Below are 19271 nucleotides of genomic sequence, written 5' to 3'. Positions count from 1 at the left end.
GAGATCTTACAGAAACAATATACTCCTACTCGCAAGCAACCATTTTTACATCAATCTGCTCTTCTTAAAGAAGAACAAGGATTGTTGTTTCGTGATAACAAACTATGGCTGCCTAGTCGGATTAGTCAACATACCTTACTTTGTTGGTGTCATAATGTTCCGGGAGCAGGACATTTCGGAACCAGAAAAACCTTGGAAAAAGTCAGCAGTTGTGCATGGTGGGATACCATGAGATCAGATACAACTGATTACATCAAAGGTTGTGATGTATATTCCCAAGCTAAAACTCTTAGACAATGTCCCATGGGACTGCTACAAACTATTTCCATCCCTGACAGCCCATGGCAAACCTGCTCTATGGACTTTATCACTGACCTTACCGCTGATGAGGGATGTACAGCAATACTCACGTTCGTAGATTCCTTCACAAAAATGGTCCATTTTATTGCCCTCCCTGATGTACATACAGCTCCAGACCTAGCAACTTGCTTCATACAAAATATATTTTGGATTCATGGACTTCCAAAAAACATTATTACAGACCGGGGGTACACAATTTATATAATCCTTCTGGAGGGCTATCAGCAAGGGTTTGGGAATCCAGATCAACTTTTCCACAGCATATCATCCACAAAGAGACAGACAAAGCAAGAGAGTCAACCAAACCATAGCACAATATCTAAAATGTTACATCACCGAACTACACCCTGGTTGGACTCACCTACTTCCTTTAGCAGAATTTGCATAAAATGACTCCTTCCATACCGCCATACGAGATACACCTTTTCACCTTTCACTAGGTATACATCCAGCTTCTATTCCAGTTCCCTCCTCCAAATCCAGACTGGTCCCTGCAGCCAATCAGTTACTAGAAAGGCTATCGTTAGGGTTCAAGAAAGCCAAGATCCATCTTCAAGATGCCCAAAGCCATGCCCGAATTTACGCTGATATAAAACAGAGAGCCTCTCCGGATTATCAGATCAATAACATGGTTTGGTTATCTACGCTCCACATTAAACTTCCTGCCAGTAATAAGAAGACGAAACCCCGTTACATTGGTCCTTTCAAGATTATTCGTATCATTAACCCAATGGCCATTAAACTGAAGCTCCCTGCTCATTATAAAATACACCAAGTTTTTCACGTTTCTCCATTGAAACCTGTTCAACAATCTGTACTATACCCGACCTCAAGTTCAGGGCCCCCCTGCAGTGGGTTCACAGAATGAATACGAAATCCAACGTATCATTGAGTCCTGGTGGTATAGACGTTCTCTACAGTATCTGGTTCGCTGGAAGATACAGTATGGAAGATATATCTTAAGTTCCAGCTAGAGATGTCATGGCCCCTCGTTTGGTGGATCGAATTCATGCCCAATTCCCCTCCAAACCCGGCCAGCTCCCAGACGTGATATCATCTGGATTGAGAGGGTTGGGAGGGGGCTCCTGCAGAGCTCCTGAGTCCTGCCGCCACGCTCCCGGTTGGGAATAGTAACCTGGGCCTCATGGCTCCATCACCTACCATGGCGGCTGAGGGCCTGATGCCGGATGAGCCGGGGGTCGCGGCGCTAGTTTGCGTCATCCACGTCTCCAGCTCAAGTGTGGCACGCACTCACGCTGTTGGGTTCTTTCCTCTAGCGTGAGTACGCGTTATGCCGGACCAGAAACACTCATAGCAGGAGCCAGTATTTAAGTCTACAGAGAATGGGAAGCTCAGTTCTCGCAACAGTCATTGTTGCTGGTTTCACTGCAACCCCCCAAGCTATCAGAACCTTCCCAGAGACCTTCTCAGGTATCGTGGTTCCTTTTGTTTTCTTTTGGTTAAGGTATTTAGTTTTGAGTCTGGGTTTACCTTATCTTAGGGTAACTTCAACAGACACCAGGTTCAAGACGGAACACCAGTAACACCCAGGTAGGCCTTGCTGCCTCCTGTGTATGCGCCTGGTATATCTTACATCTGTCCTGTATAATATTCACCCATATACTAGTCGCCCCTTTACAGCTCCTGTTGCTGGGTTCCTTCTCCTTTGACTGGGACGGATTTCAAAGAGTCAGTTGCTCTCACTGCGCTTGCAAATCGTCTCTGGTGCACTGTGTAGTGCTAAAAAACACGTGCTAGACCATCTTGGTTGGTGCATGTGTTAGCTGCCGTGCAGATGAAGGGTATATTTAATTTTAATTGGTCTTCTCTGTATTGGCAGGTGCAGGTTTAAAAACAAGAAAGAGCTTTCTTCAATGGGTTTCTCTCTGGAGATTGTTCACCTAAAAGATGAAAGGGACCTCTAGGTATGTGGTCTGGGGGTCCTTTATCGGAACGAGTTGGACCTGTGCAGATGGTGCTGTGCACTAGGTCTAGTCGTTCTGTAGCCGACCGGTTTCTGTGGAGCACTGCGGGTGTGCCACGTTCATCAGGGCTAGATAGGGGGCAGCTAGATGTGTGCCCACTGTGTTGCTTCGCACTACGCACGCGGCCCGCAGGACCACCCGAGACTCTTGCTCCAGGTTCCGGGCTGCCTCAACCCCCCCCGTGGAGAGCATTTACACCATACGGAGAGGGGAGAGATCTACAAGTATTGCAGACCACGCTGCTGTAGACGAATCACAGTGGGCACAATTTCCTTCTTTCAGTCCACCTAGACTTTCAACAATGTAATATTTCTTACGCAACCACTCAGTAACTTTGTATCACACACGGTTCTATTCATTTGTCTTGCTGCATCTAGCTGCCCCCTATCTAGCCCTGATGAATGTGGCACACAGTCGCGGTGCTCAAATTCTAATTTTAGTGGGTTACTAACCCATTATAATACATGGTGCTCAGCGGTGGGAGGGAAGAACCCCGCTCCCACCCTTGCTCTAGCCATGATATGTGATTACCTCCCATTCTGACTCACCACATGAAACCACACCTCTCCCTTGGCATTGGCTTCCCCCTAGTGTGGCTCCCTTAGCTGTAATTCTATGCAAAGATTACCACCGAGTCAGAAAAATTATTCATATAATAATCCTCACAGGATGCACATTGCCTTGTTGCTGCCTCTAACTGAATTATAAAATGTTTATTTTTCACAAATAAACATCATTAATCATTCTAAACCTTTTTGCTTGTGGCTGTCGCCTTCTCAATGGCAGTCCTTGTATTAGTCTGAAATGCTGCTTAACATCTGCATGTCGTCTGCCTTCATACGGTAACCAGCATTGTGCCTTTTGAGGACCCCAGCAGATGGGAGAATCCAGACATTGGAAGGGAAAGTCGAGAGGAGTGACCCTTGAGGGATTCACAAGTCGAATTGGGGCATGTGAGAAACCTGAGGGCATCCTCACGTTTACACCCCCACAGATGCTTTGCTCAGGTGGCCAGGGAAAGGCCATCACACTTGCATCCTGACCCTGGTGGTGGACATGCTAGGGGGGGATCACCTGGGTAGGGGATCCTTGGGGAGTGGGAAGAGGATGCCATCAGGCAAGACACAGTACTCCCAAACCCGTAGGGATAACCTACCATCCCTCTTTGTGGGCTATTGCCACTCATCCAACCCAAAGTGGTCCACCCACCCATGTTATAGGGGAATACCCAAAACCCTGATTAATGGGAGTTCTGATAAAACACTTACCCAGAAGAAGGGGAGACACTGGAGAGGGCAGATGAAGAAAGACCCCACCTCTTATGGGAAGACAAATCAAGATGGGAATTAAAACTGAAACACCCTTCCTCTGCGAATACAAATCTCCCCTACACTCCTGCCTTTGCGGGCTATTGTAACCCTAGCCCTATACACAAATCTACACTTTCCCTGCAAGCCATAAAAAGGAATAAGAAAAGACACACTGCCCCTTTACAATCCAACTCACTCAGCGCTAAAGGACAGGCATGTCCAGATAATTGGGTAATGGACGGTCAGGCCGGCTCTACACTGACCACACACCTGCAGCCTGTTAATCTGCTGCAGGTGTATAAAAGGTGGGGCATTCAGCAGTGCAGGGGGTAGTAGTTGGAGGCACAGCAACAGGGAGGCTGCGTGTCTGAGTCCAGCAGGGGATCCCTAACTTGCAAGGAACTGTCGTTCTGGAGGAGAGCAGCAAGGAGGCGGAGAGATAACCAGCTGAAGGAGACTGTTGAGCCGACACGCTACCCTGTGGCAGAGCAGAGGCCCTGAGGTGAAGAGGCAAGGAAGCTGTGTCTCCAGGGAGCAAGTGTGGTTAAAAAGGGAAGGTTGTGGTCAGGGCCGACCTTCCCTTATGTAAGCCGGGCTTGCTCGTTCTCCTGCCATGGTCAGGAGTGTCTGAGGGGCAGGTGGTGAGACCCCTGACCTCAGCTGCAGTATTCTTGAAGCAGGTAGCCTGTAGGCGCGAGCAAAATCACTGCCTGTGAATCTGAAGTACACAGAGACTCGCTATGTGATATGTGCGGCTAAATACTCTGTGGCGAGTGTAAGCAGAATGAAAGGAAATCCATTATTGCAGTCCTCGACAATTGTGAGACAATCGGATAATGCCGACTGGGAAAGAAGAAACACAGAGTATCTGAATGAAGGCGCCTGAAGGTAAACCCCATTGTCAAGGAAATCAGAATGAAAGAACTGTATGCAGCAAGACAAATGAATAGAACCGTGTGTGATACAAAGTTACTGAGTGATTGCGTAAGAAATATTACATTGTTGAAAGTCTAGGTGGACTGAAAGAAGGAAATTGACATCCAGAGGGGAGCTGTGTGGGAGGTAAGAAGTGCAAGCAAAGTGGCGCTGGCAATCAAGCACAGCGAGAGCTGGCAGAAGGCTGTACACGAGAAAGGAACACTGTTAAAGGGCCAGAGCAAATGAAGCTCAGCCAAGCCTAGTAAACTAGGTGAACTGACAAGGAAGGGGCAGAGCTAGAAGCCCCAGGCCCCGGGTTGCTTGATGTATAATGGATGGACCGTGTGGTCCAACAACTGTGCCCAGACCAGGAGGGAGCCTGAAAGTGGAACACAGAGGTGGGGAAGGGAACCCCAGATTGTTTGTGAATAACTACAACAGCTACACCCGAGAGCTGAGACTTGGGGAAGGGAACCCTTAGTCTAAAAGGTACTGTGGACATTAATGGAAAAGACAAAGTGCTGCTTTCTGAGTTCAACTAAGAGAAGCCTAAAAAACTAGATGGACATTTGTTGTTTGTGCATCTGAGAAAACCCAACAGGAAGATTGTGAGGCTGAGTGTAACAAGAATTGTGAGCTGTTAAGGTACTGTGACATTTACCTGAAGTGAATCCTGAAACCTTGTGGAACTTTACTCCCCGAGTATCTAGAACTTGGGGAAGGGAGCTGTGTGTGAAGCTCCTGAAAGACAGTGTCATATGATTTTGGAACACTCATTTAGGTTGAACATTCCAGCACATTGTTAGTTTTAGAAGTAAAGGCAAGTACAGGTTGTGACACAGACAGCATTTTACTTTGGACTTTTAGACCCAGACTGGCCTTAGATACATCAGTTGCGGGAAGTCTCCTCTTAGAGTTAGAGCAATTCAGGTGTTACTCCCATCCTGAAGTTTTAAATAAAGGTTTTCCAACTGGATCTCTTGTGTTGATACCATGTCTGTGTCACAGGTCACTGAATCTCTCAGATATCCAATCACATTATCTTTTTCTTTCAGGATTAGCTGAAATAAAGCTTTGCTGCATGTTTGTGTGCTCAACTCTCCATTCCTTCATTCCTTCACTCATCCCCAACCTAAAAGTCTTACAAATGCCACTTAATTTGTCATGTTTCCTAAAAGAAAACTTACTGCCCGACTCAAGGTCCATTTTAGAGCATGTTTATAGAGCTAAGCAGGCCGCGACAAAGCAGATGTTGCTACTTAGCACAAAACAACAGACCACGTTTACAAAGACCCTCCTTGATGTCCATGAACTGTCATCTTGGAATTGTTCCTTATTCAAGGGAAGATCCTTTGGGCAAACACACTTAGTTTTCAATGCTTGTACATCTTTCAGTTTCGTTTAATTGTCAGTGCTCCCATAAGCGTGTTTCGGAGAATAAATGGAACCACCCCCTCAAGGGGCCTTCAGGTGTTGTGACATCATCACACTTAACTCAGTACCCACGTGTGTTCTGTCCCAAGATCGCACAGGAGCCGAGAATGCAACAGCTTTACTTTGGCCTAAAAGCAAGATTGCACTTGTTGGACATAGGTTTGCGCATTCCCATAATGTGTACACAGCCCATGAGTGACAGGTCAGTTGCTGGGACCAAGGCAGCATCTAATCAGAGGCTGTCAAATCTAAGGTGCAGAAGCCATCTCATGTCCAAAGAGTTTAAGCAGTGCCTTAGATTTGCAAAAGTCGGTGGTCACAAGTACGCCCGACACAAGCACAATATCGATCTATATAAGCTAGTCCACTCTGACGATTTCGACTCCAGCGATAGCGATTTACATAGGTTTGGATAGGCTACTGATGTGCCATAAGAAAACAAATGTATGGATACTTTGAGTGTCATGGTCTACTCCCCGGATCGTTAAAAACATGCATACAACTTTTGTGTGCGTTTTTAACATGCTGGTCCATTTCTATGTTTGTACGGAGGAGCAGGGGAACGGATCAGAATTACTGATTCTGCCGCCCCACTCAGTCAGCCACATAAAACGCAATGCATTTCCGCCAGCATGTGATTTTCATGCTGGTGGAAATGCATTGTGTTTTTATGGAATCCACCAGCTATCTGCACTCGCTGAAAGTCTGCAGATTCCATAGGAATCCATGTAAATGCTTCCCACCATACATATACAGTGATTAATCAAGGTTTTTCATCGATTCACATTAATAGCATATCTCTAAACCCCTGTGGCGGCGAACTAGGGGACTGGTAGCAGTCTCACTGTGCACTGTGGACAAGAGAAGTGGTTGATTAAGCCGACAATATGCAGGGCAAATAGTCTGCCAGCAGGGAAAGAGAAGAACACTTATCAGCTGCAGGAAAAAGGCTTTGTCTCCCTCACAACTAATCAGCTGCACAGCTGAAATAGCAGAGTGGTAGAATTGTAACCTCCCATGTAAAGAGACCTGGGTTCAATTGCCCATTAAGGGCCTTGGGTAAATTGAATCTTTAATAAAATAAAAACTACAAAACTACAAAACCACAAAGACATGGTGAAACAAAATAAATGCTTATTTAACAGTAAGTAAGTAAATTCTTTATTTCGGATTAACAAGAATCCATGAAAGATACATGTTCACCCATCTTGAGCCCCTAAGCAGAAAGTTAAAAGGTTTCGATACAGAGTAATAGTTCATTCTTAAATTCATGTCATGTCAGATCAAAAACATTTGAACAATACATAGAATAACTCACATGTTATAAAAACACAAGTACTAAAATCATCACAAATACATTCTCTGCAGCCAATCTAAAGGAAAATAAAGAATAAAACTTGATGAAATTATTGCTATAATTGCCCTTTCTTGCATACAAAAGATTGAAATCAACTCAACTGGTTCTTTCATTGCTTTTAGACACATGTGCTTAGTTTTAGGCCCCTTTCGCGTATTCACCAGATAATTCTTACATATAGCGACCGATTCCAGGCTATAGCGGGCAAGGATACATTCAGCAGATAGTACAGTGCTGGCCTATATCGGGGAAAGCCTCTTCCTATGAAGAGTGGTAACAAATATTTTTTCCTCTGATCACAATAAGCTGGACAGAAAAATAGGAAGTGAGCTTAGTCCTCTAGCCCGGCGTCACACATAGGACATTTGGCTTCAATTTCTCGACCTGATCTCCGACTACGGAGCTCGGCCAGCTCCAAGCATCCAAAACGTACTCGTGTGATTGGTACTCTTAGATATTTGCAATTCGTCCAGATGAGATATTCCTTTATATTTTTTGACGATACTTCAGTTCTCTATTTGTCGGTTTCATTAGTTCTTATGTCTCTTGTCATATACCCACTCAGAGTCTTCATTAAGAGGCAACACTTGCTCTTTTCTAGTCTTTGTGCAGGTTCATGAAGTATGCTACTAGCACCCACTTTCCCCAACATATTATTTACATTTTGTATCCAACCAATGTTGTTGGCACCCTTTTTGCCCATTAAGTGTTTCAACAGGTTCTGTCTGAGCCCCGCCTTTTGATTAGACCATATTCGTAACCATAGTCTACAAGGCTCCAGCACCAGTCGGTACTCTAAAAAAGCTCATTGAATCTCTTTATGGCCCAATAGGGATTTCACCAACCTATTTTCATCTTTTTGGAACATGCGCAGATCTCCATACCCCCAGATTGCAGCACCATATTTTTTCACGATACAAAGTGGTTGTTGCTTGTGCTGCTTCGTAAATCTACGGATGCCACCAATCAGTTGATTCATGACGGGGACCTGTTTTTGTACATGGGCCTGCCCGTTGAACGTTTCATTGAAACGGACCCAGAGGTGATCAAAATGGGACAGTCTTGGTATGACCAATTCATTGCACCGTATCTTTGGGAATTTACATGTTCTTTTCCTCCCAAGACACACCATTACTGCAGATTTTGTAGTATTAACATATAGGTCAAGATTGTTCTTAAAAGTTGCAAATCTGTTTACCGGGGTCTGTGCAATGAGGACGGTATCATCTGCGTAACTGAGTGCAGGGAATAGCGTGTTACCTATTCGTGGCTCATCTGCATTACAATCTAGTAGGAATTCCAACAATGTATTAATGTGCATGGAGAATAACAGGGGTACCAAAACACACCCCTGTGTACACCCCATATTCAGTTGGGAACCAGGCTGTACAATGGCCCTCGCGACCCAAGCGAATGCATGCCTCATTGTCCTTATGAAGGACTTCTTAGATATCAAATATAACTACCGGACAGTTATAGGACCCGAGCACCTCCCACAGTTTATTCCAATTTACTTTATAGAAGGCGGTGCTCAGGTCCATAAATGCCATGCATATTAGTTCCCGTTTTATATGCAAGGAATGGGTAATTATTAGGCACAGGTTCAAGCATTGTTCCATTGTCCCCAGTTTGAGTCTAAAACCCAATTGAATTGGTGATAAGATGTCCTTTGCTGTAACCCATTCTTCTAGTTTGGAAAGGGAAAGCAAACACTTCCCAAACATCTTGAAGCTTGTGTACAAGAGGGATATAGGCCGGTATGACTTTGGGGTGTTCCTACAGCCTTTTTTATATATTGGAACAGTCATTTCTCTTTGCCATTCTTTTGATACCAGTTTCGTGCTCATAATTGCGTTAAACAATATTGTTAGCACTCACTGGGCCCCATAATCCATCATTATTTTGATAAAGTTCAGCCGGCATACCATCACTACCCGGGGCATGCCTTCTTTTGACAGTTTGGATTACAATTTTCACATCACCAAGTGAAAAGAAGGCTTGGCTTTTTTCTCTACCCACACTTCTCCGATTTTCCATCAGGGCTGGTATGTCATTGATTTCCAATCCCTCTACATTGTAAACCTTACTAAAATGGTCTAACCATTGCTTATTTAACCGAGCAAGAGGAATACAGAGAGCCATACCTACCATCTTCCCAGGAGGATCAAACCAGATTAACTGGAGAAAAGCCCTTATACAGGAACATTATTGAAACTCTTAATTGACTGAAACTGATATTCAAACTGACCAATAGGGGATGAACTACCCTAGAAGTCCTATGATGTGAGCACTACTTCCACCAATGGAAAAGCAGGACAGTTCAGCCAATCAGTAGCCAGCTAGCGGAAAAAGGACTGTATGAAAGTAGAGTCAGTACATTTGTAAGATGTCTCGCTGGTTTGGGGAAAACAGTGGAGAAGAAGCCTGAAGAAAGGGAAGGAAGGCTGCCTTGGGCTTGGTAGCTACTCTGCTGTGCTAAAGAGTGAAGCCTGAGAGAGCACAGCTGAACCCAGAGAGGGAGAAGAGGCCGTTACCCCCTCTGATCCAGGAGCCCAGAGGAGCTGGAAGAACGGCAGCCCATGCTAACCTATGGAAGGGGTGGGGCAATCTAACATTCCCCTGTGAATGAGGGTCTGTGGACAGGTGGACTACTCCTGGAGGGGAAGAGGCGAGAAGAGGTAACCCCAGTTCAAAAGAGCTGCATATGATACTCACGCCCATATTCCGAGTTCAAGATACCCCGAGAGAGAGGGGGGGGGAGTGAAAATACCCCAAGATAGGGGAACAAGAGACCCCAGTAGAGGGAGAGAGAGTGAAGGCACCCTGGAGCAAGGATAAAATAGAGAAATACCCTGAGTGGAGTGAAAGAGTGTGTGAAGCCTGGAGGGAAAAGAAATAACCCAGAGCAGAGGTACACAAGTGAAAATGGTACCCAGGGGTACCAAGAAACAGAGACTGACCTTTCCCAAATAGGGCTTTCTTTGGAACTACGTTGGGAGTAAACCTGGATCAGCAGCATTCAGGCCTCCTTTTATTTGTTAAACCCTTCGGACCCATGTGTGTTAGTGTTTCCTGGAAAGCAGTAGGCTAGTTTAGGAGTTGGGCTAGTGACTTAATGTTCTGAGACATCCTGACAGTAGTACGTTTTACTTGAACCTTTGGGTTTTACAATAGGGAACATCTCTTCGAGTTCGTTTTCATTATTTTAGTTTGTTATTTTCTTTGAAGCTGGCCAGGAGGTCAGAGTGACTAAGAGAAGACAATAAAGGTCTGTGAACATCATGTCCCAGAGTCCGAGTCCTAGTCCTGGCTTCCCACAGTGCATAACAGGACATGTATGAATAGTTTTTTCACAAGGTTGTACAGGTAACATGAAAACCCAGGTCTGCCCAGGTTTACATGTTACTTTTGTAACCTTTGTATAGTTAGTAGATTCCACTTTCCACTTATGGTCATTTCAAAAGCATGAACTTTCAACATTCGTGATATCTTTAGGAATGACTGGAATTATAATACAACTTCTCCAGGGAGAAAAGAAGAGTCAGGTCTTAAAGGCCTAAAGTCAGGGGCATTACGTAAGAATTTAGGAAGAGAATTCCACAACATTGTGGACTGAACAGAGACAGAATGACCACCTAAGCGACGATGCAACAGTACCACAAGACGTTTAACTGACTGAGATCGAAGTTGCCTGCGGGGTCCAGAGTGGTGGATTTTTTACATTAAAAAAAATTGCAGACACTGAAAAAGGAAGACCTTAAAAACGAGACTAGGCATTCGACTGCACACGTTCCTCCTCCAGAACACGATGGAGACAGTGGAGTGCTGGGGAAATGCGACTAGACGGCTGAACATTGAGAAGCGGTCAAGCTGGCTGTGGTGCTTTGAATTCCCTGAGGAAAAGATATAGATATTTTAGGATGAGCATTGCAATAGTCTAGCCCACTGAAGCTGTTGACTTTCCCAACTCTATCTGGGTCAGGGAAAACATGGAGGATTTGGGGTAGGATTCGAAGATGAAAAAAAAATGTCCGGCGCATATTTAAGGGGTCAGAGCCAATGCAGCTTCCATTTTGATTCCTACATATTTATAATAAAGGGTCAGCGGAGGAAGTGTGGCTGGACAACGGGGCCATAGAGCAGGATAAATTGAGGGAGTATAATAATTCACGCCCGGGCACTATTTTGCTGGCACGACAGGTATTTTTATAGGAATGCCATTTGAAAAGAAATAGGGAAACCAGCAAAGGCTAGCCTTTATACCCTTTGAAACATAACATAACTCAGGAAATGTAAGTAGCAAACAGACAAGCAGAGCATGAATACTGTCTCACACCCCCAGCCAAATCCACAGTACACTCCAGCAGACAGTGGCATAAGGCCTGTGTTAAATACTGGCGTATTGGGAAGTTATTCATGTTTAAATACTAAAGCCTTGCCTACAGTGACTCCTCTCCTCTCTACTGTCATAACTTCCTGGGTTGTTGGAAGCCCTCTCCCCTCTGATTGCGGATGTAGGTATTCATTAAACCCCTCATGAAATTGTCTCCACCCCCACTTTATGCCGCCCTGAGAACGCTGCCTTTCCCTGTTGCGGTGGGGACTTGTTTTAATGCTCTCCTATCCCCCAAACACCAGGCCCACATTACCTCCCTCTGCCTTTCCCTCCCTGGCTCAGACTACATCCACCAACACACTTTGCGCCCTTTCCCTGCCTCTCCTGAGCGGCGAGAAGAGACACCCAGCACGTGGCCGTGGCCCTCTGCGTCATCCATGCTGGCTCTCTTTGCCCTGCGTCTGGAGTATTCCCCTCTCCTCTACTTTCAGAGCTTCCTATGTCCTTCTTACCTGACCTCCTAGAGGCCTTCCCGCGCTTTCCTCTGTGTATGGACATATTTGAGTTTGCTCCACCGGCCTCCGCCTCAGGCTGCAGGGGTCGGTCTAACTACTCTGTTTGTTTGCAGATCTCAGTGATAAGCGCTTGGAAGTGGTGGGGCTGGAAGGCGTCATCGAGATGGGGCAAATTTACACTGGACTGAAGAGTGCGGGTAAACGACTGGCCAAGTGCTCGGAGATTACCATCCGGTGAGTATGTAGGAACTCCTGAATGTGGGGGCCCAGCACGTCTCTCTTTCGATGGCTGGGCCTATGGATTATGTCTCCCCAGATGAAAGTGATAATTTGCAAGCCCCCCCCCTCCTAGTTAGTGGGTCAGATTTGCTGTTTGGAGGGTTGCGCCTGGAGCTGCTCTACAGGCGGAAACCTAAGTGATCGGCTAGAAATCCTTGCTGTTTAGCCAAGGCAGAGGGGAGCAACACACCGGTACCCGGCCACAGAGGCACCGCGGCTCCTCACAGACAAGCTCCAAGCTGCTGTGCGAGCCACCCCTGGGAATGGTAGGGTGTTTTTTCTGGTGACCGGTTTAGCTTGGACTGAGACAAAAGGGAAAGGGTCAGCTCTCTCATCTAAATCCAAAAATCTGTATCATATCATTTCTAATTTCATTCATGTAAAAACCAGGCCTCCACAAAAGAACTGGTGTAATAACTCCATTGGCCCCCTGAAGAGTGAATATTGCAAACTCTGGATGGTGTGGCATGGATATAAAGGGTGGAGCATATGTCCCCTCTAGGAAGGATCCCAGACTGTCTATCCCACACCCCACAGCGCTTCTCCTCCAACAGAACCCATCAACAAACCCTGCACACTCTTAAAGATGATCCAGTCGTCCACTTTGCTAAAGGTATCCACTCCCAGACCCAGGAATTTGACAACAATCTAACCAATCTTTTTCCTTAAAAAAATAAGAAAACAAATTAAACGTTATCAAGGCCTGAACTCCAGTGGTCTTTTGCCGCATCTCCTACACCCTTCCACTTCAGCCTCATTGAGAAAGTTCTCATCTGACCTCAGACCGGCTGCACCTTCCGGCATCGCCTGACCAGCAGCCATTGGGGCAGCACACGCAGACTCCCTAGACAGACCCTCTCCCCTTAGAAGCCAATGCATAAAAGCCTCACATTTTCTCTGCCAACATCCTTCCCAAAGAAAACCTCACTGGACTCAAAACAGCCACTTTGCAGGCCTACCCTCACTATCCAAAACCACACAAATAATTGTGCCATCCAAACGGCAATCCCATTTTTCTTTTATCTCATTCCCTTCTTGCCAACTGCAATCAGGATTCAACGTGCTTCACCAGTCCTGGAACCACTGTGTTACCATCTCCTTGACTTTTCCAACACCAGCAATCTAGCCATGCTGGCGCTACTCCACCTGGCCACCTCCTTGAACACAGTGGAATGCAGTCTCATTTCAACTACAACTGAGTTCATGGCAGGAGTCACGGACAATGCCACAAGACATGTCGCCTCCGTCCTGACAGACCGTGAGCAGCACGAGACCGGAAGACCTGACCCACTTGCCCGGCCAGAGCAGTCTCTCGTGCTGCTTCACCCCGAACTCCCCTAGCACCTTCCATCATTAAGATCTCTGTCTAAATCCTTATCCACCTGCACCAAATCAACAGCATCGCCAAGGGCTTCCAAGCAATGGAAGCATGGAGGATCTCCAGATGTCTTGCTCAGTGGCTTTGCTCTAACAGCCGAAGCACCATGTCTCTGAAACGGAGGACCCATGCTCCAGACACGAGCGCATTAGCATGGGTGCACACTGCGTGCCCCAGCTTTGCTTGAGGAAGTGTTGCCCATGCAAATCTCAGTGTCATCCGGGACACTGGCATGAATCCCAGTGTCCATATTAATCCAATAGTGAATAACTTCTTCAAACTAATCCTCTGAGGGAAATTCCTCTCAGACATCAGCGGGAAAAAAATCACCCCATGCTAGCAGGCGCCCTCATTAATTCCTGCCTTTATCTAATGAAAAGCCATACATGCTGACCTCTGCACGTGCCAGATCAAAAGCCTACAAAAAGTACAAAACATTGCTTCCATCACAAAATAAATGCCACAGTGTTACCCAACGCCAAGTGTCGCAATGCAGAAGATGACTTCTCCGGCCCCCTTCATGTCAAAGCGAGCGGATCCTCAAGCTCCGGTCTCCTTCCCATCACAAAAATGCGACAGGGCCAAATGCTTTTGCATCATTGGCCATGTGCTCCAACCCCTGTAATGCCCTGTGCCGTATACAGAGATGGACGTGTAATATAAATCATTGGCACGCCGCACCACTAGTTCGTATGCTTTTTACAGGCTATCTACCTTTAGTCTCCTGAGCCAGATATGGAATCGGCTCAGGTTGGACATTCAAGCACTGCCGGCCCTCCCCCGCCCCTCCCCCATGGCTCTGCCGGTCGTTCAGGTGCTCAGGTTGCAAGCACATTTCTTTTATCAGTGGCAGAGCCTTTCATATGCATGATGGACATGTCCACCTCAAAGAGATCGCAGAGTTGCCTAGCACATCTCCCATGGTTAAAGTGAGCAACACAAAGCGCCCATTTAGAAGATGTGTTTGTATCCATGATTTCTACTATCTTGACATGCAGGAAAAAGTTGCTTTAAGTCACTAATCAAATGTTTTCAACATCATGAATAACAATGAGCTGGAACTGTGTGACAAAGAATCGCATATCTGCACAACGTCTTTTGTTACATGTCTTAAATCACTGAAACTACAGTGGGGTAGCTAGATGTTTGAGGTTGGCATTATCTTGCATTCTGGGACTTATAGTTCACCATTCAGGGTGTGAAAACGAAAGCCACAATGATATGCTTTTGGTTTAACGTGTTGCTATAAGGATTTTACATGTGGCCATGTGGCTTTATTATGCAATTTGTGTTTTTTTAAGTAAACTCTATACGACATTATTATTGTAGACCTAGAAATCCAGCAATTTGAACCAAAGTGTGTGATCCTTGTAACCCTCACTCCGCTCTGGCCATCTGCCCGACCATCCCACTCCCTCCTTTTTGGATACAGCCAGAGTACCACTAGTTCCTTTTTTCCACTTCCATCACTGGTCCTCTCTACGAAGCGCAGAGGGTGCTGTGTGCTTCTCTACCAGTCAGTGGGCGTGGTTAACTTCTTTCCCAAGTGCAGGTGTGAGCATGGGGGAAGGGTTTAAGACTTCTAGACCAGGCACCGGGGAGCTCTGTTCCTCTCCACTAGTCATTGAAAGCGTGTGGTGCCCTTCGCCAGGCAAAGGCGGCTGAACCAGGGAGGGGAGGGCCCCTCTTCCAGGCACAGGGAAGTTATAGCCCTCTCCTTCAGGCACAAGGATGCTTAAGGAGCATCTACTGATCGAAGATGAGCGGGATGGGGGCTCGCTACTGGGAAAATGGGACCTCTCCCAGGCAATGGGTATCTGTGGGTCTATCAGGCACTGGGTGGTTCAGGGTCACTCTACCAGGCTCCGGGGAGCTCCCCTGAAAGTTAACCCAGAAGCTCTTTCCAAACCCTTTTTGTGCATTGAGTTTACAGCTCTTTCCTTATTTGACAGGACATCAAAGCACCTTCCAATGCAGATTGATGGGGAGCCCTGGATGCAGCCTCCATGTACGGTAAGGAAAACTTTCCTCTCCAACCCATTAACCTCTTACAGTCCTTTAAGTGGGATGCGAAACCGAGGGGATTTAAGAAGGTACATGCTCTGACTGTTAGGTGTGGCATAAATAATGATTAAATCAGTTAGCAAAATCACCATAATTCCATACATAAATCACCTATGAGAAAGGAGAGGGGCACTAACAGCACCAATGTGGTATACTGACAATTTGCATAAAATCAAAGAGCATTTTGGGAACATAAAAAGTCACAGCATTCTTTATTTGAAATATGTGTGGTAGTGGTTGAAGCATGAAACCCTTCTTGGGTGTGTAACAGACACTGGACTCTGTGCTTATTTGTTTTGTCACAACACTCGCCCTAACAGAAAAATGTCTGCACATCACAAGCAATATATACGTTTTGGGACAGTGTCACTTTTCTTTTCGAGGTGCGTACTATTCCGCTTGAGATGAGGACAGAGTTTCATTTCTCTAAATGCTTCACAGAGCTTGTAAATCAATGTCTCAGCCCCCCCCCCCTTAAAATAAGGAGGTGCGGAGGCTGTGTTTATGGGTGACAGAGGGAACCCCAGCAGAGCCCCACCTGCGAAGCAGTTCTTCGAGACTGCCTGGGCTCTGCCATGGTCCGCGCTGTCCCACTTAGGCCCCCTCCCCTCCCCCTTACACTCAGAGCACATTGAGTGTTAATGTGTACTAGGGAGAACCTCTTTGCTATTCAGGTTTGATCCTAAATGGCAGCAGCACACAGAAACCTTTACATACATGATACACCCTGCGGCAGTGGACCGGTCCCTCAGCTATGACGCTGCTGAGAGCACACTCCCCCATTCAGCTCCGCAGCGTCACTTTCAGTCTAGGAATCAGGAACTGGACCTCTACATTAGAAGTTCAGAGAACGTCCGCAGTTCGTTCATTTTAGGCAGCCGCCAACTGGGGGGCATGGAAGCACTTCCTTGCGTGCATTATAGTCCAAATGCAGCGATTACTCACGAGAGGTTCCCTGGTGCAGAGAGGGCAGGCCTATGTGGAGCGGCAGCCCCCACAATGACGTCCACAGAGAACTCTTAACAGATCAATTCCCCTCTGGGAGTCCAGAAGGCAATGCATGTTACCGACTCGGCATCACATGTTCATTTAGTCTAGTAAAAAGGTACAGAAACCTGTATGGTGTGTGCATTTTTTTTAAAGTGGACTAATACAGCATCAGATCTTTGTTTGCGCAGGTGAAAGTGCCAGTCACGCCAACCTTCAACAAAGGGAGCAACCAAACTCAGCCACCGCTTAGGGGATGTGTGTTTTGTTTCAGACAGGAGCAGTCAAATGCAAGATAAGCTTTGCAGCATGTTGGGGTAGTCAGAGAGGCCCAGGCTGCCAGGCTTGCTTTCCATCGCCTTGTCAACTCACACAGAGCATGCGCACACATAGAAATAATTAGACTTGTGGGTAAAGAAATACATTATAACTTGGCTTTGGTTCAAATTGGCTGCAACCAGCCTGTTCTTCCTAGAAATTAAAAGTAATGGAGTACGAGGGGGGGGATCCCCCGTTTAGAAGAGCGCATCTGCATTGGACTGCTGCTAAGATAGCTAAAATGGTGGCCACTTAACTAGACACACCCCATTTATTTGTACAGTTCTGTGTCAAATACCCCACTACTGCATGCATCCAGTGTCCCTGGCAGACCTTGCTATCCTCTGGGTTTAGCCAGGAGACTCTGGGTTTGTATGCTCTTCTCAGAGTCACCAGGGAAGAGTATGGAGTCTCTGGGTTTTCTGACAATCCAGAAATTCCACCCAGTCCGCTATGTGACAGTTCTTATAGCAGCCAATCACATGGAGGAATGGCCGGAGACTCCCTATTCAATGTAAATCCCCCCTATATCAGTATAGCAACCCTACAGTGTAGTCTTGTTTTTTAGTTTTTGAAATATGTGGGCGGACCTTTGTTGAGATGGGGGCGGAGTTTTCTGGAGTCAAGCCGGGGAGGGCGGATGCTGGGGGGAGGGACACGTGTGCTGCAGAATAAGTTAGGATCGCCTGTCATTTTAAGGCTCTTCATCTGTTATTGACGTACATGATGCGAGCCACCCATTACTCTGCTGGGAAAAAAAAGATGCGCACTGATTGCACATGAAAACGAATTGAATCGAGAAGCATTCTGGGTTTCCATTCCAGCAACATGAACAAGATCTGGTTCCAGAAAGAGGCTTGCTTCCGCGGGTTTTATTATTTAAAAAAAAAAAATAACGATTCCAGTTTATACCGCTAGATGGCACGAACACCCTTCATTTGATTCCCTCCCACTGGTTAGGGAAGTAATGCAAGCTTCCTCTGCGGTCTGCCTGATAGAAGGAACCCTTTAAATTTAAGCACAGAATCCCCCAGCAGCAGGACATTTTGGCGCGGGCCGATTTATCTCGGACGTTTCTCCCCGCATCTGCCATCCAATAAGCAAAAGGACAAATGTCATTAGTTTTATTAATCATCTTTCACTATGTGGTCACCGTTTTTAAAAACATTGGGCTAGCTGCTAGTACATTTCAGGCTTTGCATGTTAAAATCTTCAATGCATCCTACTCTATAAACTGCAGCCTAGTATTAGCACTGAGAATATCTTAGTCATAGGCATCTCTGACAGACTGTAACCATCTCGAACTTAGATGCTTGTACCTCCTAAACCTTTTCCTTGAAAACGTTGGTTGCATCCCATACCATGACTATAACTAGTTATTAGCACATGGCATCTAATCTACAACTAGGTATTTGCTAGATTGCTAGTTACAGTATTGAAGTCATTCTCCCACTCCCCCATACTGAATCGACACTTCGATACTAGTATGCCTTCAGCATAGTATGACAATGACCTCCACTCCGACTAAATCAGTCCAGACCGCACTACTCACCTATGCCATTATAACAAACCCTCCTAAGGATAGGAACCTGAGACTTAGGTCCAGATTGTCTCCTATCCATGAACCCGTTAAAAACTTCCCCAAGTTCCGAGCTGAGTTCCAGTCTGCCCCAGAACTCTGTTGTGAGAGGACGTGTTTCTGTAGCAGTGCTCCATTTTCACTGCGTTTCATTGTGTTTCACCTTTAAGAAGAGAGAAAAAAAAAAGCCCAACCGACCTTCAAAAAGCCCGTGGCCGCGCGGAGCGCGCGCGGAGTTCCGAGCTGAGTTCCAGTCTGCCCCAGAACTCTGTTGTGAGAGGACGTGTTTCTGTAGCAGTGCTCCATTTTCACTGCGTTTCATTGTGTTTCACCTTTAAGAAGAGAAAAAAAAAAGCCCAACCGACCTTCAAAAAGCCCGTGGCCGCGCGGAGTTCCGAGCTGAGTTCCAGTCTGCCCCAGTCCGCTCCGGGACCAGAGGGCTGGGGGCTGG

The 19271-nt window shown here is 46.3% G+C and overlaps 1 protein-coding gene across 4 annotated transcripts in view; it reads left to right on the top strand.

Annotated features, from left to right (window-relative positions):
* DGKA (diacylglycerol kinase alpha) overlaps nt 1-19271 on the top strand; it is a 542794-nt gene that overhangs the window by 485157 nt on the left and 38366 nt on the right. For all 4 annotated transcript variants that reach the window (XM_069653799.1, XM_069653797.1, XM_069653800.1 and 1 more), the window contains 2 exons: nt 12329-12449; nt 15825-15885. In XM_069653799.1, the coding sequence (XP_069509900.1) occupies nt 12329-12449; nt 15825-15885 (182 nt within the window). The remainder of the gene's footprint in view (nt 1-12328; nt 12450-15824; nt 15886-19271) is intronic.

The sequence above is a fragment of the Ambystoma mexicanum genome, chromosome 3q (assembly GCF_040938575.1).
Source record: "Ambystoma mexicanum isolate Mex_15411 chromosome 3q, UKY_AmexF1_1, whole genome shotgun sequence".
In the NCBI taxonomy this organism is placed as follows: domain Eukaryota; kingdom Metazoa; phylum Chordata; class Amphibia; order Caudata; family Ambystomatidae; genus Ambystoma; species Ambystoma mexicanum.
The sequence above is the reverse complement of the archived record's forward strand: the minus strand, read 5'-3'. Positions and strand labels throughout refer to the sequence as shown.